Source organism: Fundulus heteroclitus, chromosome 16, assembly GCF_011125445.2.
Source record: "Fundulus heteroclitus isolate FHET01 chromosome 16, MU-UCD_Fhet_4.1, whole genome shotgun sequence".
NCBI lineage: Eukaryota > Metazoa > Chordata > Actinopteri > Cyprinodontiformes > Fundulidae > Fundulus > Fundulus heteroclitus.
In genome coordinates this window covers 24,820,804-24,838,292 of record NC_046376.1, presented here as the reverse complement: position 1 = coordinate 24,838,292, position 17,489 = coordinate 24,820,804, and the positions used below count along the sequence as shown (strand labels likewise).

The 17,489-nt window shown below is 41.5% G+C and overlaps 2 protein-coding genes across 3 annotated transcripts in view; one reads left to right on the top strand and one right to left on the bottom strand.

Moving 5' to 3' along the window:
* Window positions 1–17,489, bottom strand: part of LOC105939434 (GTP-binding protein 1) — a 55,412-nt gene that overhangs the window by 34,528 nt on the left and 3,395 nt on the right. The window lies entirely within an intron of this gene.
* Window positions 4,169–11,215, top strand: LOC118566371 (beta-galactoside-binding lectin-like). The gene is made up of 4 exons (XM_036148208.1): window positions 4,169–4,254; window positions 8,153–8,232; window positions 10,268–10,439; window positions 10,534–11,215. Exons 1-4 carry the CDS (start codon window positions 4,246–4,248, stop codon window positions 10,678–10,680), a joined length of 408 nt encoding a protein of 135 aa, XP_036004101.1. The 5' UTR covers window positions 4,169–4,245; the 3' UTR covers window positions 10,681–11,215.

The window sequence follows — 17,489 nt, the reverse complement described above, 5'->3', positions numbered from 1 at the left end:
GACTGTCTATATGGGTCCATCAACTAAAAGCAAACAAACAACAAATCATAAATTGACATTATTTTATTTTTTTTGCTTTGTTCGTTTATAATGCTGCATTTACACAGATACCATACTTTTGCAGTAACCCCTATTAGCCACTGGAGAGCAGTGTACCTTTGGTTCAACTTCGAAATCTTGTTTTTTATGGTCGACCACATTTAACGTGTAAACATTACAATTACAAGGCAACAGATGCCATTACATTTATTTATCTCCACAGCAAAAGCTAGTTTAAAATGTCTGTTCCGGTGATAGAGAAAGAGTATATATGTATGTGTTTAAGTGTATGTATAGCATTGCTTCTTGTATGCGTCCTGCTGAAAAGCCAGCTTTAAAGTCAAATAACTGGAGGTCAACAGTACTGGTTGCTGACGAGCAGGGTAAACTGTGGTTGGTTGTACAACTAATTGTTCATTTGGTTTCCTTTTAGCACTTTGTTGTATAACACAAGAACAATCCTCATATTGTCAATATTAAAGGAGAAAATATTCTCACAAGTTGCTGTGTGAAAATAATTAAATATTATACTACATATTATCATCAAAATATGTATATATTTTTGGATGATTTGCATCCTGCAGCTTCAATAGTGTCTAAAAACAACAACTGGGTGCAGAGGTTTAAATTCAATTGTAGATTTTACCTGATCCACACAGGGTCTAAATTACATGATGTAATTTCTGATGCTTTATGTTAGCCTGCTTTGTCCATTTCAAAATCAGATGTGCTTTTAGATTAGTGTTAACACCCAAATCTGTCCAAGCTCCAACAATCTAGGTAATGATTGAAAGGGATATTGAATTATGCAATTGCAATACACCAGTACTAGGGATACAAAATATATCGGAATTAACTATTACAAGACTCTTACTAACTATAACTATTACTATCTTGGTGTTAACTATATCCACTTTATGTTAACATTTCATTTTCCAGCTACCACATAAAAAAGGTGTTTGTTAAAATCCACAACTGCCCTGGTTCCCTTTTTTTACATAATGGACTGATAACTACTTGTTAAAAATGACTAGCATATGCCAATGCCAATATTTTGTGTATCCCTGGTACTGGTAAACTGCTCAAAGTGCATGGACTGGTGAAGATTTCAGACCACCTAAAAAAATCTTCCATTTCTCCTCTAATCATTAGTTAGATTGTTGCCACTTGGACACACTTGAGTGTTGACATGGATTGAGTGTACATGCATCTTATATCATAAAGAAACTTTTGAAGAACCCTATCCTGTAGACTAAACAAACCATTTGTATTTAAACACGCTCCCCCATTGATTCATATCTGCACACGCAAACCTTCATGTGAGGTCATGTGTTTCACTCTATATCCTATAAAAAGGTATGTATACTATTTGCTTTAAATGGACAATGCAGCATTATATATATATATATATATATATATATATATATATATATATATATATATATATATATTTCACTTTTATGATAGATGAAAATGATTGTTGCTACTTTTCCTGCAAAATAATTTTCTGAAGCAATTCAACATCACAATATTCCATCAGATGTAAAAGGGGAAAATCCAATCCAATGCATCTTTGCATGTCTTGTGAAATGCTTTTTATTCCTTGTCATTTGCTAAAAAGCAAATAGTTGACAACAAAACGAGACAACATTTCCAAGCAATCCTCTAAGATAAGCGCAAAAAAATTATTGACATGATTAAACTCAACGCGCAAAATTGTACTGGAAATGCCTTGTAACATTTTCATTTTTCATGTTAAGTGGCCTCAAACCTGTCATTAAAATGGATTGTTTTAGACTTTGCATCATTTCATTTACAGGTGATTCCTATAAATTAGATGCTGTATTACCTTTTTACTGTGAAGCAAACAACAAATAAGACAAAATTACAGAAAACTTCAGGATGCATCGAAGGGCTTTAAATAAGTCTCTATAAGCTTGTCCCCACAGTTATGGTATACTGTATTTACGGTATGAAATGTCAAAAAGTCAAAAAGTTTTATGCTAAAAAAGGAAAAAAAAAAACCTGACTATTATGGGGATCCCCAAAAGTGACGCTTCCACGTAAGTAGTCTTATCTTTATCCTGGCTTTTCGAAAAACAAGTGTGCATGTTCTCTCTTTAGGTATTTACAGTTTTTATTTCAATTCAATTGAATTTTATTTATTTTGTGCCAATTTACTACACATGTCATCTCAAGGCGCTTAAAAAGTCAAATTTAATCTTCTAAAGTTACATCAGAGAACATAAAACAAGAGACAACTGTAAAGCTTTAAATACATTCTTGTTTTATCCCTACAATTTCTTGGTTTAAAAGCATATAAATGGAATTGGTACCAACTCAAGTCAGTTGTGAAAATTGATAGACGTGTTTCTCAGCAAGGAGAACTGCCAAATCTTCTTTTAATGCACCAAGTACAAAATACATAACTTTTTTTAAGAAAAACATTTTTAATGCTTTTGTCCACTCAAGGTTTTCTGTGAACATTGGGCTTGACGAAGAGCACCTGGCTGTCCATCTCAACCCTTGTTTTGACTGGCAAGGGAGCAAGAATGTCGTCGTGTGCAACTCTTACCAGGATGGAAAGTGGTCCGATGACATTAGTCAGAAGAGCTTTCCTTTCTCCCAGGGAGAGAAGTTCATGGTGTGAGATGCATGTAGCTATTTGAGGTACCTTTTAAATTAACCTAAATCTTTTTTTTTTCTTCTAATTTTACTCTCCTTCCCACTGTCTCAGATCCACATTCATTTCATAGAGACGGGCTTTGTGATAAATCTGTGTGACTCTTCTACAATCAACTTCCCCAATCTCCTGGGTGCGACTAAGTACACTTTCTTGAGCTTCAGTGAGTATTTTCACATTGTAAGCATTGAGGTCAAGTAAAGCGTATATTACTCAGGAATTGCTGGCTTCATGTTTTTTTCTCTTTTTTTCAGTTTTCATATATATATATATATATATATATATATATACATACATACATGCATATACATATTGGAAATGTTTTCTGTAACTGCTGTTGACGTTTAATGCTTACAGTGTCATAATATCTAAAATTTTGTAAGCAGAATATAAGCAGGCACCGTTTTTCAGATCTTCTGCCTTAAAATAATAATAAAAAGATAATTTGAGAAAATATTTGTGGTGAGCAGGATTTACATTGTTTAACTCTAAAGCCTAAAAAAAGTTATTGACATGCAATGCTCTTTGTTTAAATGTTTTTGCCATGTGATGGTACCCAGAATGCTCTGTACATGAATCAGTATAAAGGCAATAAAGCAACCTCCTTATCCCGTGGGCTCCTTTGTGACGTTTGTGAATGATATGTTTGCTTTACATTCCTGCATCTCATCTTTAAATTGTCAAATAATTTATATATGCCAACATTTTTTTTTTGAGAAAAAAAATCCTATGTATGTTTTTCACATGAGGAACATGACTATATCTGTGATAAACCCATTCTTATACTTTATTTTTCTGTTCAGAACTGTAAGAGAAAAATGCTCATATGTTGGTGAGTCGATTTAGCACAAATAAGAGCTGAATCGCACGTCTCTGTTTCCGCTTGTCATCGAGGAAGAACTGTGAGCTTGTGACATTTTTGGTATGCCTGTGTGTCTTTTGCCCTCTTTGAGTGACAACGGCAGTTTCAGCCATGTGTTGCGAGCTAAAAGCACGTGGCAAATAACTGCTCGTGACTCATAGATGCAAACCCTCACTCATTTTTTCATTAAAAGAAACGAGAATACTTTTTCGGAAATTCCGCTTTCCACTCGATCATACTGTTCAAAACTATTTACAGTAAGGGGCCATTTAGGCAGCTGGCTGCAATAAATATTTAGCTGTCTCCCTGGTAACAAATATATTTCTATTTTTGTCCATGGCTCTAGGCGGTGTTCCCTCTCATACATACACCCTTAACTCTACCACTTTCAAACTACCAACCTGACATTAGGAGCTTATCTATCAGTTCATTTCACATCACTGAGCCCTGCAGTTATCTTTAAACCACTATTTTCATTGTTAAGCAGAAGGCTGGCTGGTGACCAGGGACTGCACCGCATATGCTGGGCAGAGTGTCACTCACTGCGAAGGAACCTCCCACTCTGCCTGGCATATAGTCATCTGTCTGGGTGTAGCAGAGGCACAGCCCTGCAGCACTCTCCCTTTTTCCCAGCTCCACTTTGCTGCTTTTCTCTGCAAAGATGATGAAAGTAAGTTTTTTTTTTTTTTAACCAACATTTGTGTACTTCTGCTAAAATGTGTGTGTATGTGTTTCATGAATACTAGCTGCGGTCGTAGGTCACGTTTATGTGAAAATGGCAGCTGGTGTTGCCTTCTTGTGTCAGCTGAAATAACTGAACCTTGCAGATCTATACTTTAACTGCAGATCCGTGCATGGGACCTTCAGCTAAATGAACATATTTGACAGATCTGGTCTCTCTTTATAAATGCCTTTTATGGGCAAAGTATTCACAGCAGAGCATGCAAGCAAATGGTGGACCTAATAACTGAATTACAGTATATTAACTAGCAGAAAAAAGTCCAGTGTGAACGTATTCACACTATTTTTTTTTATATTAAAGAATAACAGTGAAACATCCAGTGTTATGATCAACTTATTATTAAATAGCCTGAATACCACTATAACCTCATCATAAACTCAGGGGTGAGCAAATAACCTTAACAGATAATGTTAAAGGCCTCTTTGTTATTAAATATTTTTGTTTGCCACGGGGGTAAACACATTTGAAAACAACTTATCAGGCTAATATAATATAAAAGAAGCCATTTTCAACAACGCCGTGATTTTCATGTTTACAGCAACATGTATACGCTTTCTTTCTAACTTGATCTTGTTCATATTCTGTCACATTACAGTGTACAATGTATTTGATTTAGATTTTGTGTCATGGACCAGCAAAGCTGTGCATACGTGTGGCATGGAAGTAAAAGGAGACATGGTTTTCAGCTTTCTAAAAAGAAATGGGAAAGGCGTGGCATTCCATTTCTAGTCGGACCCATTCACAACAGTTGAAACTGTATGTTTTTTGGGCACTTTCTCTTCAAGCCTTTCACATTTAAATACAGAAATATTTGCCAATTCTTGTTTGCAAAATAGCTCAAGGTCCTTCAGACGATACAAAGAGCAAATGTGAACATTAATTTCCAAAATATTCTTGATTGGATTTAGGTCCAGACTTTGACAAGGTCATCCGGACAGATTAATGTGATATTTACATCAATGTTGTACTTGCATGTTTTTTTTTTCTGCAAAAATATGAACCTCTGCCACAGTCTTCAGTTTTCTTCCAGGACTTTCCTGTATTCGCAACCATCCATCTTCCCATCGCCTCTGACGAGCTTCTGCTGCTTTGTTTCAACAAGTTAATTCTCTTTTAAAGAGGGGATGGCTAAAAATAGTCCTTTTGACAGATTCTTGCTCATGAGCTATGAATCTCTGCAGCTCCTCCAGAGTTACCAAAGGCACCTTAGGTGCTTCTTCAGTTAATTATCTCCCTGTCTGGTCTCTCAGTTCATGTGAAAGGTCATGTCATGTTAGGTCTGAGTAATTCCTTCTACGCCCAACCGATATATTGAACAGTACAACACGAGATGTTCAAAGCATGTAATATTGTTTTATTACCTAACCCTGCCTTAAAATAGTCCATAACCTTATCTCCAACCTGTTTGTGGTGTCCCTTGCTCTACGTGATGTTGTTTTCCTCATAAATACACAAAATTAACTCTGGCCTTCACAGAAAAACTCCACATTGAAATTTAATTGTAAACAGGCTGACTCTGTGCACTAATTAGGTAACTCCTCAATTTATTCTGGATTTTTTTCAGGGAGATAATTGTTATGACAATTTTTGCAAAGCAAAAAGAGATCTTGGGCAGAACAAGTCAAAGGGGAGAGGCTTTTATTCTCATATAGAATGATGGACCTTTTGAGGTAAAATGCTTTATTGACATTCACATGTGTCACCCTAATTTTTTAAGGAGTGTTAAGTTTGCACTTGCATCCTGTCCTTGTGGAACCGCATGAGTATTTAAGCACTGACTGGATGCAGAAAAGACAGGGCAGGAGGTCCGTCTGCCACCTCTTGACCTAAGACACTTCTCATACAATTCAAACCCAAGTGATAATTGCTACAGATTCCCAGCAGATGACCTCCGATGTTGAAAGAATGTCTGGCCCATGTGACTCTGCCTCCTCTTGCCAAGTCACTTGACTGATAAAATACGAGATGTGTACTTAAAATCAGTTTTATCAAAAGTACAGTTTATCTCTGAATGCAAGACGGGGAACTCAAGACAGGAAGATAAAAATCAGTTAAAAGATAACGTCAACATTTCACTCCAGACTGGCTATAAACGTTTTTTAAATGTGAAGTTATTTCTAGAAAATTGCTTCGGACCTCTCGATCGTAACATTTGAACAAGTTGAAAAATAATACATATATATATATATATAAGATATATATATATATATATATATAATATATATATATAGAGATATATATATATACTTGTGTGTATATATGATATATATATATATATATATATATATATATACTTGTGTATATATATACTTGTGTATATATATATATATACTTGTGTATAATATATATTATATATATATATATATATATATATATATAATATATATAATATATATATATATATATATATGACTTATCTCGTTGTTCTTTATTTAGAAAGGGGTGAGCGACATTCAGAAAACCATGCAGTCATATTCATTAGAATATGCCTTTCTAAGATGCCTATTTGTTGGGTTAAAAGTGCCTTTTAAGGCATTACACATACTTTTCATCATGCTTTCATATCTGCATGAAACATTTAGCTTTTTTACTGGTCTAATGTCACATTCTAATCTTAAACGCTGTTTTATTTGCTGAAGATGAAAATATATATAATCAACAGAAATAAAGGCAAAGCAAGTTTATTCATGCAGTTCATTTCAGTAACACAACATGCAGAGGAAAGTGCATTGCAGTGGAACAGTAGCATCAGGCTGAGATATGAGGCAAGTTGGACTACAAACTGCAACATTCATATTCAAAGGCTATAAAATCAGCCTGCGTTAATCTATGCAATGTGTTTCCCTTTGTCAATTTGATTACTGAAATAAATGTTCTGTACTTTTCAATAATATTCTAATTTATTGAATAAGACTGTATATACTTATTCAAATGTACGTACGAATAATAAAAAACTTTGAAAAAATTCATCATTCTGAGTAAAATACCCTCTCTCTGAACAGAAGCAGCTAAGACAACTAAAACTCTTGTTTTAGTTGTTTCCTACTAGTCCCAGATCTACCTATAGATGTATGCTGGCATACTGTCTTTAACACATGTTAACTATGCATATGATGTCATATTTCCTTCATTTAAGGCAGTGTACATTTCCTTTGTGTCAGGATACTTCCAGTCGGTTTCTCAAGGCATAATCTTAAGAAGCTCTGAGTGACTAAATGCCCTCACAAGTATAAGTTCCTTATTTTGGGATCAGCCCAGTTTTCCCCACTATAATATATATTAGCTTTTTCCACAGTGCAGTTACCAAATTGTAGTGCAAGGAGGAAAATATTCTGAAAAGAACGGCAGCCGGCCCACATCACTTTTCATCACTCTCAGCCTCTGGCCAACTTGGCAGTTTCCGAAGATTTTTTTTTGGCAACTGCGAGACAAGAGAGCACTGGAATCGTTGCCCAGTAGGTTGATGGGAGTGTAATTGGAAACACATGTTTCTGCTGTTAAAATAGATGAAGAGATTACGGGGGGTCGGCTTTAGGCATCGTTAGGACTAAGTTTCTGCTTGTTGTACAGTGTTACTTTGGAGTAAGATGATGTGTCACCTTAGCGGCAGTGGTCAGAGGACCTGGTAGTGCCGATGTATGGCAGCCTAGCTTCTGTCAGTCTGCCCCAGGGCAGCCGTGGCTACAATGTAGCTCAGCACTGTCAGTGTGTGAATGTGTGCGTGAATAGGTGAATGACTGAATGTAGCGTCCTCTGGACTGGATAAAGCTTCATACAAGTACAGGCCACTTACCATTTCCCATTTTTCTCCTCCAAATGTGCACAGGGTATGATCATCAAGAACATGTCCTTCAAAGTTGGACAAACCCTGACTATTATTGGAGTAGCTAAACCTGATGCTACAGAGTGAGTATTGCAAGCACATACATTTGTCTCTGCCGATGTGCTTAGCTTTCAGGTTAGCCATATTTGGTTTTCAGATCACACTAAAGGTAGTTCACATCAGATTTGCACAGACATTCTTTACATGGGATATGAAAAGGTTGCAGTGATCTGTGATCATTAGCACAGCAGTAAAGTCATGAGACTCATCAATATATTATATCTTGTTTCCAACAGAGCAACACAAAAACAAAAACAAGAACTACAGAGTGCAGGTAGAACCGACTGAAAAGATTATAAATCCTCTGCTAAAACACTGCTGTCTTTTTATGTATTTGTTATTAATTGAATTGAATTTAGTTTATGTTCATAGCACCAATTAACAGCAAATGTCATTTTAAGGCACTTTACAGGACAAACTGTGATTCATGACCAGTTATGTACAATTCATTTAAATACAAATTTCATTCAAATCAAACTAGTTCATTCTAATGCAGTTTATTAAGACGATACTTGGATTTGCTTTAAATAAAAAATGTTAGTAGGAGCAATAATATTGGTAACACTTTTTTATGTGCAAATTTCACAACCCTCAAGGTAACTGTACAAATAAAAACTGAAAAAAACAACAACAAAACCACGCCAAAAAAAACCATCAGATTTGATATTTTAAATTGGGTCAATAGGGGGAGAGGGTCATAGTTTAGGAGCAGACCGGCGGAGAAAGGTTGTGGATGATCTTGAACGTAAACAGAAGAATTTGAAATTCGGGTTCATAATTTTTCTGGGAGTGACCAGGGCTGCTGTAGAGCTGGCCATAAAAAGTGGTTCCGGTTATGATACGATCAGCTGAGTCCTGGACCATCTGGAGCTCATGGAGGGATTTTTGAGGGAGACTAAATAGGAGAAAGTTTTTCAAAAACCTCCCAATTATTACGTTACAGTTGGCAGGCACTGCCCCTCACCTAGAAACCAGGCAGAGCTCTGTCGAGTTCATCATCTTGTTTTACCGCCGTATGCGCTGTAAAATGGCTTTTAGGCATGAACATGATTTGAAAGTTAGCATATGCTAATTGCTGCATCTTCGCTGGCTGTGCAGGAGGCGCCACTTCCTCTGCCTCTGGGTCTGATTCAGGGCCAAAGATGTACGGTTGAACTATTGTGCATCTGTTTGCAGCCATTTTCACATATCTCAAGTACGAGTGTAAACATGGAGTTTGATGGACATGGCCAGGTACAGCATATTTTCTTAAAGTTATAGAGCCCTAAAACAGCTCATTCTGAAAGGCGCTAAAAATAGCCTGAACTGAGGAGCTGAAATGTCATTATATGAGAATAATTTGTGCAGAAAATGTAATGAGTATGTTTTATGTAACCCACAGACCTATCCTCACTTGTTTGAAAGGAAGCAGAATAGGTCCTCTTTAATGTGAAAGGTGAAAGATGGGGAGCTGACAGTTGTACTGTCAGTGACTCCATCCAAGACAGAGGCGCAGTTGATAACAAAGGAGCTGAGCCAGGAGTACTTTCTGTTGAATACACACAAACTTAAACTTAATAGCACTAGTGGCATCAGTGGCTCTGTCCAGACAGGAAACAAACAAACACTCTGATTTATGTCTCTTTTGTATTGGCTAATGAAAACAAAAAGTGCACACAGCTATCAGCAGGAATACTCTTTGACTGTGTAGTAAAGAACCACACAGAAAAATGTGTAAATGGCGTGGTCGGGAAAGCGGTACAAAGACGAATGCACTCTATGGAAAAAATAGACGCAGGGATAAACTCATAGTTAGTGGCAGTCGTTGTTGCAAGCAAACATACATGGGATATGTTGCAGGATGAAAATAGCAAAAGTGGTTGGTATGTTGTTCAGCACTTTAAACCTACAGTATTGTATTGCCTCATAACTATAGAAATGGCTCAGAAACCAAAACAAAGTCGCTCCACCTATGGGGCTTTTAAAAAAACGAAAGCTTATCCTCAGAAATAGAGAGGGTGTCTGACCCATGTATAACATCTATACATCTATACTTTTTATGTTCTTCTTATTCTGTAGTTTTGCCGTGAACATTGGCCCTGATGAGCAGGACATCACTCTGCACGTTAACCCTCGATTTAACGCCCATGGAGACGAGAACGTAGTGGTCTGCAATTCTTATGAAGGAGGCAACTGGTGTGAGGAGGTCCGCGAGGGAGGCTTTCCTTTCCAGCAAGGACAGGAGTTCAAGGTCTGCATTGTGTCCATGAAAATACTGACAGGAAAGTGTGTCACAGTATCTCTATTAATGTTTCCCTTCTTTGCTGATTCATCCTTTCACTTAGATCACCATTGAATTCACCCCAGCTGAGTTTGTCGTGACCTTATCAGATGGCTCTACAATCCACTTTGCCAACCGCTTGGGTGCAGAGAAGTACTCCGTCATCAGCTTTGATGGGGAGTCTCGCATCCAGACCGTGGAAATCAAGTAAAACTCTGTCCTCTGGAAAGTACCTGAACTGGACTGATACTCGGTTGCATCACATGTTGCCCACGTGTTTTCAAATTCCTCATAAGATTTGCCTCCGCATTTAGCATTTAGCAAATTCTATATCAAGTTTAGGCTTGTTGAGACCAGATGCAATCACATATAAAAATAAAAATAAAGGTAGAGAGATACTGTAATCAAAGAGTAAGAATCTTAGGATTAGCAAGGAGAAAGATGTAAACAAGTTTTGTAAATGGTACACCTTTTGTTTTTGTAATGTATCAACTGGCCAAAGACCTTACAAATCATGGTGATGTTAAGAGTGTTATTAGGATTCTACCCATGAATACACATTCATTGTTTATTTGTTTTTAGTTTATGGATCTACCACTTTTCCTTGACATTCCACTGGTATCACATTGTTTAGCGGTAGCAACATCCATTAAAACCTGTCCGTATAAAAGCCATAAACACAAACATTTCAAACATGTCAAGAGTTCTTTCCTTGCCCAATAAAATCTGAGTTTTTGTGAAACCCATTCTCTTGCTTCTTTTCAATCTATTTTGCAAGACATTTAATACGGTCTGGTTTGACTTTCCTTTGATCACTTCCTGAAACAAGCATTACATGAACTTTGGCAGTCATGAAAAACATTATATGCTTTAGCGTTATCACATCAGAGCCTTCCGCAATTACTGCACCAAATTTAAATATAAAAACAAGTATAATCCTTCAAACCTGTGGAGCTTCAGCTGAAAGATATTGCTGTAAAATTTCCGAGAGCTGCTATCTTGGCACAGCAGAGCCCTCTTAAGGCAGGATGTTATAAATTAGGATTTCACTTGACGAAGAGTCAGAGTCAATATGCATATACAACAAATACAACAGTGGTAACCATCAATCAAATAAGTAAAAATAATCAGTAAATGCAGAAAATTTATTATCATCAATTAAGTCCTAGAGCAGATTCAGCATTTAAATTGCTGTAGGTATAAATAAAGACGTATACCAGTTACTTCTGGCCCACTGGAGGCTGAATTGCTTCCCAGTGGGGAGCGATTCAGCACAAACTGAGAGTGGGTGATCAGGGCTGACCGAAATTGCCTGTGCCTTTTTTGAGACTCGACCATCATGGATGTCAGACAGAGTGAGCTGCTGTATGCCAATTATTTTACTGGCTGCTTTGAAAATGTCTGACAATGAGTTTTTGCTCTGCTCTGCGCTGTAAGGGGACCGTACCATGATGCAATACAAGAAGTTAGGCTCGAGTCATTGCATGTTCAGGCTGGGCAGAGAGCAAAGTCTTGGCAGGCTTTTTTATGCAGATGCCAGATGTGTTGGGTAGGTGTTGGAAGCTCTCCTTGAAACATGCACTGTACCTTGTATAGGTTTAGAAAGACTAATGTTTAACTTTTGAGCTCAAACTCATACTATTAGGTGTACTGAATTGGGCGGGTGGGCATGCTTACCTCTTTTGACAGATATCCAGAAGTCACTTTCACATCTCATCACCATGCCTGGGTTTACAAGAAGCTCCATTTTAACTAGTGCAATGACCCCAAAGTGCTTTACACCCACCCAACCACGCACACCCTGATGGTGGGCTATGTTAGTAGCCACAGCTGCCCTGGGGCAGATTGACAGAAGCGAGGCTGCCTTACATTGGCAACCACCGGGCCCTCTGACCAGCACCAGCAATTCGGGTGAAGTGTCTTGCCTGACTGAGACAGTCGGAGCGGGGGATTGAACCAGTACTCCCCAACTCCTGCACCACTGTCACCCCATAATATTGCCCCTATATGATGACTACCTCTATTGGGTAAGGACTCTTTAGCTAAAGCAGAAATGCGTCACCAATCGCCATGATACGAGCTGTCCGAATAGTGCAGTCTGTAAGAAAGGAGGTAGGAAAAGGAACCTGTATGCTTCCTCTCATTGCCAATTTAACATAGGAACCTTGCAATGTCCCTTACCGGTGTTAAGGATCTATAAGGAATCCCACAAACCCTTGCATGACATGATGTATGAGCACAACCATCTCACAGAGATGAACAAAAATGGCCAGAGAGAAGAGAGTGTGCCCTTTGTAGTTCATTTCGGAAGGATCAGATTTGAGTCATGTGATCCATGTGCATTTCCGTTATGTAATGGTGTATGAGTTAAAGGCTGTCCAAAAACGGCCCAGCAGTGTGATGATTCTGGCACTGGAGCTGATTCTGTTCACAGTTAATACCCCTGTCCAGTCTCCACCCCGTTGCAATCAACCTCTACTGGTTTCACCTGTCTCCACATGCATAAGAGCTTTGTCCTCGTCAGTCTCCAGTGCCAGATCGTTTTCGAGCCTTGTGTGAGTAACTCTCCAACGTTGTATCTTCCTGTCTGTCCCAGCACTTGACCTCGACCTGATTCTAGTATTTTTGAGCCTGCCTTTTCCTAGCCTGTGTCTGCCTGCCTGGTCCCCTGTCTCCTGGAACCCCTACCCTTGGACTGCCTCCTAGTGTATTGGATTTTGGATTTGGACCTGGACCCCCCCACTTTGATTTTCCCCGTGTACCTCGTCTGGATTGCTGGATTCCCTGTCACTGACCTGTTGTGGTGAATCTTGGGTCCAGCTTTTGGTTCATTACATAACGATCTGGCCATATAATGGATCCATCACCCAACGGTCTTTGGCGGGCAGGCATGGAGAGGTCCATCTCTCAATTAAAAACGGGTGTCGCCGAGATATTAACTCATCTCCGCGGCCAAGCGGCTCCAGCTCCGGCTCTTCCGCAAACATCGCCTGCCGTCACTACGTCACATCTGGTGACGTCATCACTACATGAGCCGTGTCTCACCCCTCCCGAACTGTTTAGAGGCGATCCTAACCATTGTCGTGCCTTCCTCACTCAGTGTGAAATTCATTTTGAGCTGCAGCCTTCTTCTTTCCCCACTGACCGTGCAAAGGTTGCCTATGTTATTTCCCTGCTGGGCGGAAAGGCTAGACTTTGGGGAGATTCCGAATGGCAAAATGATTCCTCCATCTGCCACTCATATTATGGCTTTTCCCGTGAGCTCATTAGAATTTTCAGCCCTTTGTTACCCTGTCGAGAGTCCTCTAGGGGGCTCCTATCCCTCAAAAAGGGGGAAAGGCCGGTTTCAGAGTATATTATTGAGTTTCATCTGTTATCTGCAGAGAGCTTTTGGAACAAGCCTGCTCTGATGGATGTGTCCATCTCATGGAGCGGCGAAGGGAACGCCGCTCAACTCTTTCTGCTCCACCCAGGATCCCTGTTGCACAGTCACCCCCCAGGGCTCCAACAGCCTCCGAGCCGATGCAACTAGGGAAGACAGCTCTAACAGAGGACGAGCGACAACGCAGACGTCAGCAGGGGCTCTGTTTCTACTGCAGTGGAGACAGTCACTGCGTTCGCACCTGTCCGATAAAGGCTCAGTTAGGGAGAGGGAGTTTCCTACTGAGTCGTACCAAACTTTCTGTCTCCCCAGACCTGTTGCTGCCCGCTACTTTATCCACTTCAGTTAAATCCCACAGTATCTCTGTTTTTGTCGATTCAGGTGCAGATACGGAGTTCATGGACAAGGCTTTTGCCCTGAAGCATAACCTTAAACTACATCCTGGTCCTTCTCCTCACAGTGTTCTCGCCTTGGACGACCACGAGCTCAACCAGTCCAGTCTCATCACTGAACCTTTGGAGCTCCAGATGGGGGGTAATCATGTCGAGAGGTTGACATTTATGATTATTGACTCTCCACAGGTCCCTGTAATCTTGGGAGCCACATGGCTCAGAAGGCATAATCCCCAAATTGACTGGAGAAAAGGGGAGGTGACGGGTTGGGCCTCATCCTGCTCGGATGAGGCCGCCCCACTCGTCAGAGGATAAAATGGAGGAGCTCTATCCAGACCTATCCAAGGTTCCCTGTGAATACCATGACCTAAGGGAGGTTTTTAACAAGGCCAAAGCCACGAGCTTCCCTCCTCACCGTCCCTGTGACTGCGCAGTCGACCTGTTGCCTGGGACCACTCCACCCAGAGGCCGTCTCTATTCCCTATCCGCTCCTGAGTCCCGAGCTATGCAAGAATATATTTCTGACTCCCTAAGAGCAGGCATTATTCGCCCCTCTTCCTCACCCGCAGGCGCAGGCTTTTTCTTTGTCGGGAAGAAGGATGGTTCTCTCCGCCCTTGTATAGATTATAGGGGTCTCAACGATATCTCGGTTAAAAACCGATATCCTATCCCCCTCATGAACACGGCTTTCGGTCAGGTTCAGCGAGCCAAGGTGTTCACTAAACTGGACCTGAGAAACGCCTATCACCTTGTCCGCATTAAGGAGGGTGACGAGTAGAAGACTGCTTTTAACACTCCGACTGGGCATTACGAGTATCTTGTCATGCCTTTTGGTCTCACCAACGCCCCAGCCGTCTTCCAAAACTTGGTTAACGAGGTTCTCAGAGACATGATAGGACGTTTTGTCTTTGTCTATCTGGATGACATCCTCATTTACTCGGAGAACCTCACCCTTCACAAGCAACATGTTCGTTCTGTTCTACTCCGCCTCCTACAGAACCAGCTCTATGTCAAAGCAGAGAAATGCCATTTTCACACTACCTCCACCTCCTTCCTCGGTTTTATTTTATCTCCCGGTCAGATGTCCATGGATCCTGCCAAGGTCAAGGCCGTCGCTGAATGGCCCACTCCAGTGGACAGAAAGCAACTTCAGAGGTTCCTGGGGTTCGCCAATTTTTATAGACGATTTATCCGTAACTATAGCCAGGTCGCTGTTCCTCTCCATGCCCTCACATCCAGCAAGGTAAAATTTTCATGGAACGAATAGGCTGACAGAGCCTTTAAGCGCCTGAAGGGACTGTTCACATCTGCCCCAGTTCTTGTCTCCCCTGACCCAGAGAGGCAATTCATTGTGGAGGTGGATGCCTCTAGTACTGGGGTAGGGGCTGAACTCAATCAGAAGGCCTTCGATGGCCGCGTTCACCCGTGTGCCTTCTTCTCCAGGAAATTGTCCACGGCTGAGCGCAACTATGATGCTGGAAATCGGGAGCTTCTGGCAGTCAAGTTGGCATTAGAGGAATGGAGACACTGGCTGGAGGGCTCCAAAGTCCCTTCCCTGGTGTGGACGGACCACAAGAACCTGGAGTACCTCAAGACCGCCAAGAGGCTCAACCCCCGGCAGGCCAGGTGGGCTCTGTTCTTGTGTCGTTTTAATTTCTCCCTCTCCTACAGACCTGGGTCTACGAACATCAAGCCAGATGCCCTTTCCAGGATGTTTGAACCAGAAGAGGAGAGTCATGACCAAGCTTCCGAATATATCCTTCCGGAATCTGTAAGGTGTGCAGTTACCAGACTGGGTCTGGAGAGGGAGGTCAGGGACTCCCTGGAGAATGTACATGTCCCCGAAGCTTGTCCAAATAACAGACTCTTTGTCCCCGAACTCCTCAGACAGAAGGTCCTGGACTTCTGCCATGGTTCCCGTCTGTACGGCCATCCTGGCATTACCAAGACCCTCCGTTTGGTCCAATCTCAGTTCTGGTGGCCCACCTTAGTCAAGGATGTCAAGGAATTCGTGCCTGCCTGTTTTCTCTGCAACCAGGCCAAGGTCTCCCTTCGCCCCCCCTCTGGTTTGCTCCGTCCGCTGCCCGTGCCCTCCAGACCGTGGTCCTGCCTCTCGATGGACTTTATCACTGGACTACCGACCTCCGAAGGCAACTCAGTCATCCTTACGATTGTTGATCGCTTTTCTAAGATGGTTCATCTGGTTCCATTACCTAAGCTCCCTTTCGCTAAGGAGATGGGGGTAATCCTGGCAAGGGAGGTCTTCAGGCTGCACGGTCTGCCAGCTGACATTGTGTCAGACCGGGGTCCCCAGTTTGTGGCCCGTTACTGGCAGGAGTTTGGTGCCATGCTGGGTATTTCTGTTAGTCTGTCCTCCGGCTTCCATCCCCAAACAGATGGCCAGACGGAGAGGGTTAATCAGGAGGTCGAGACTAAGCTCCGTCTCCTTTGCCAGTCCGACCCCGCCAAGTGGGTCCAGAACCTGCCTTGGGTGGAGCATGCAATTAACTCCACGCCCTCTAGCTCCACTGGCCTCTCACCGTTCTTTGTGATGTACGGTTTCCAGCCACCGGTGTTCTCCATTGAGGAGGTGGAGTCCAGGGTCCCATTTGCCCGGCTGTCTGCCCTGAGGTGCCAGCGTGCCTGGAGAAGGGCTAGGAGGGCCATTCTCTCTGCCTCACAGAACCAGGCCCGGGCTGCCAACCGCCGGCGGGTCCCAGCCCCACAGTACCAGGTGGGAGACAGAGTCTGGCTTTCCACAAGGGACCTTCCCTTAAAAGTGGATAACAAGAAGCTGGAACCTTGGTTTATCGGACCATTCTCCATCTCCAGGGTGGTGAACCCGGTGGTGGTCCATCTCCGCCTGCCCCCTGCAATGAAGGTCCATCCTACCTTCCATGTTTCTCGAGTCAAACCTGTATGCTTCCTCTCATTGCCAATTTAATGAGAGGGGGGGGGGGCTCTGTGATGATTCTGGCACTGGAGCTGATTCTGTTCACAGTTAATACCCCTGTCCAGTCTCCACCCCGTTGCAATCAGCCTCTACTGATTTCACCTGTCTCCACATGCATAAGAGCTCTGTCCTCGTCAGTCTCCAGTGCCAGATCGTTTTCGAGCCTTGTGTGAGTAACTTTCCAGCGTAGTATCTGTCCCAGCACTTGACCTCGACCTGTTTGTAGTATTTTTGAACCTGCCTTTTCCTAGCCTGTGTCTGCCTGCCTGGTCCCCTGTTTCCTGGAACCCCTA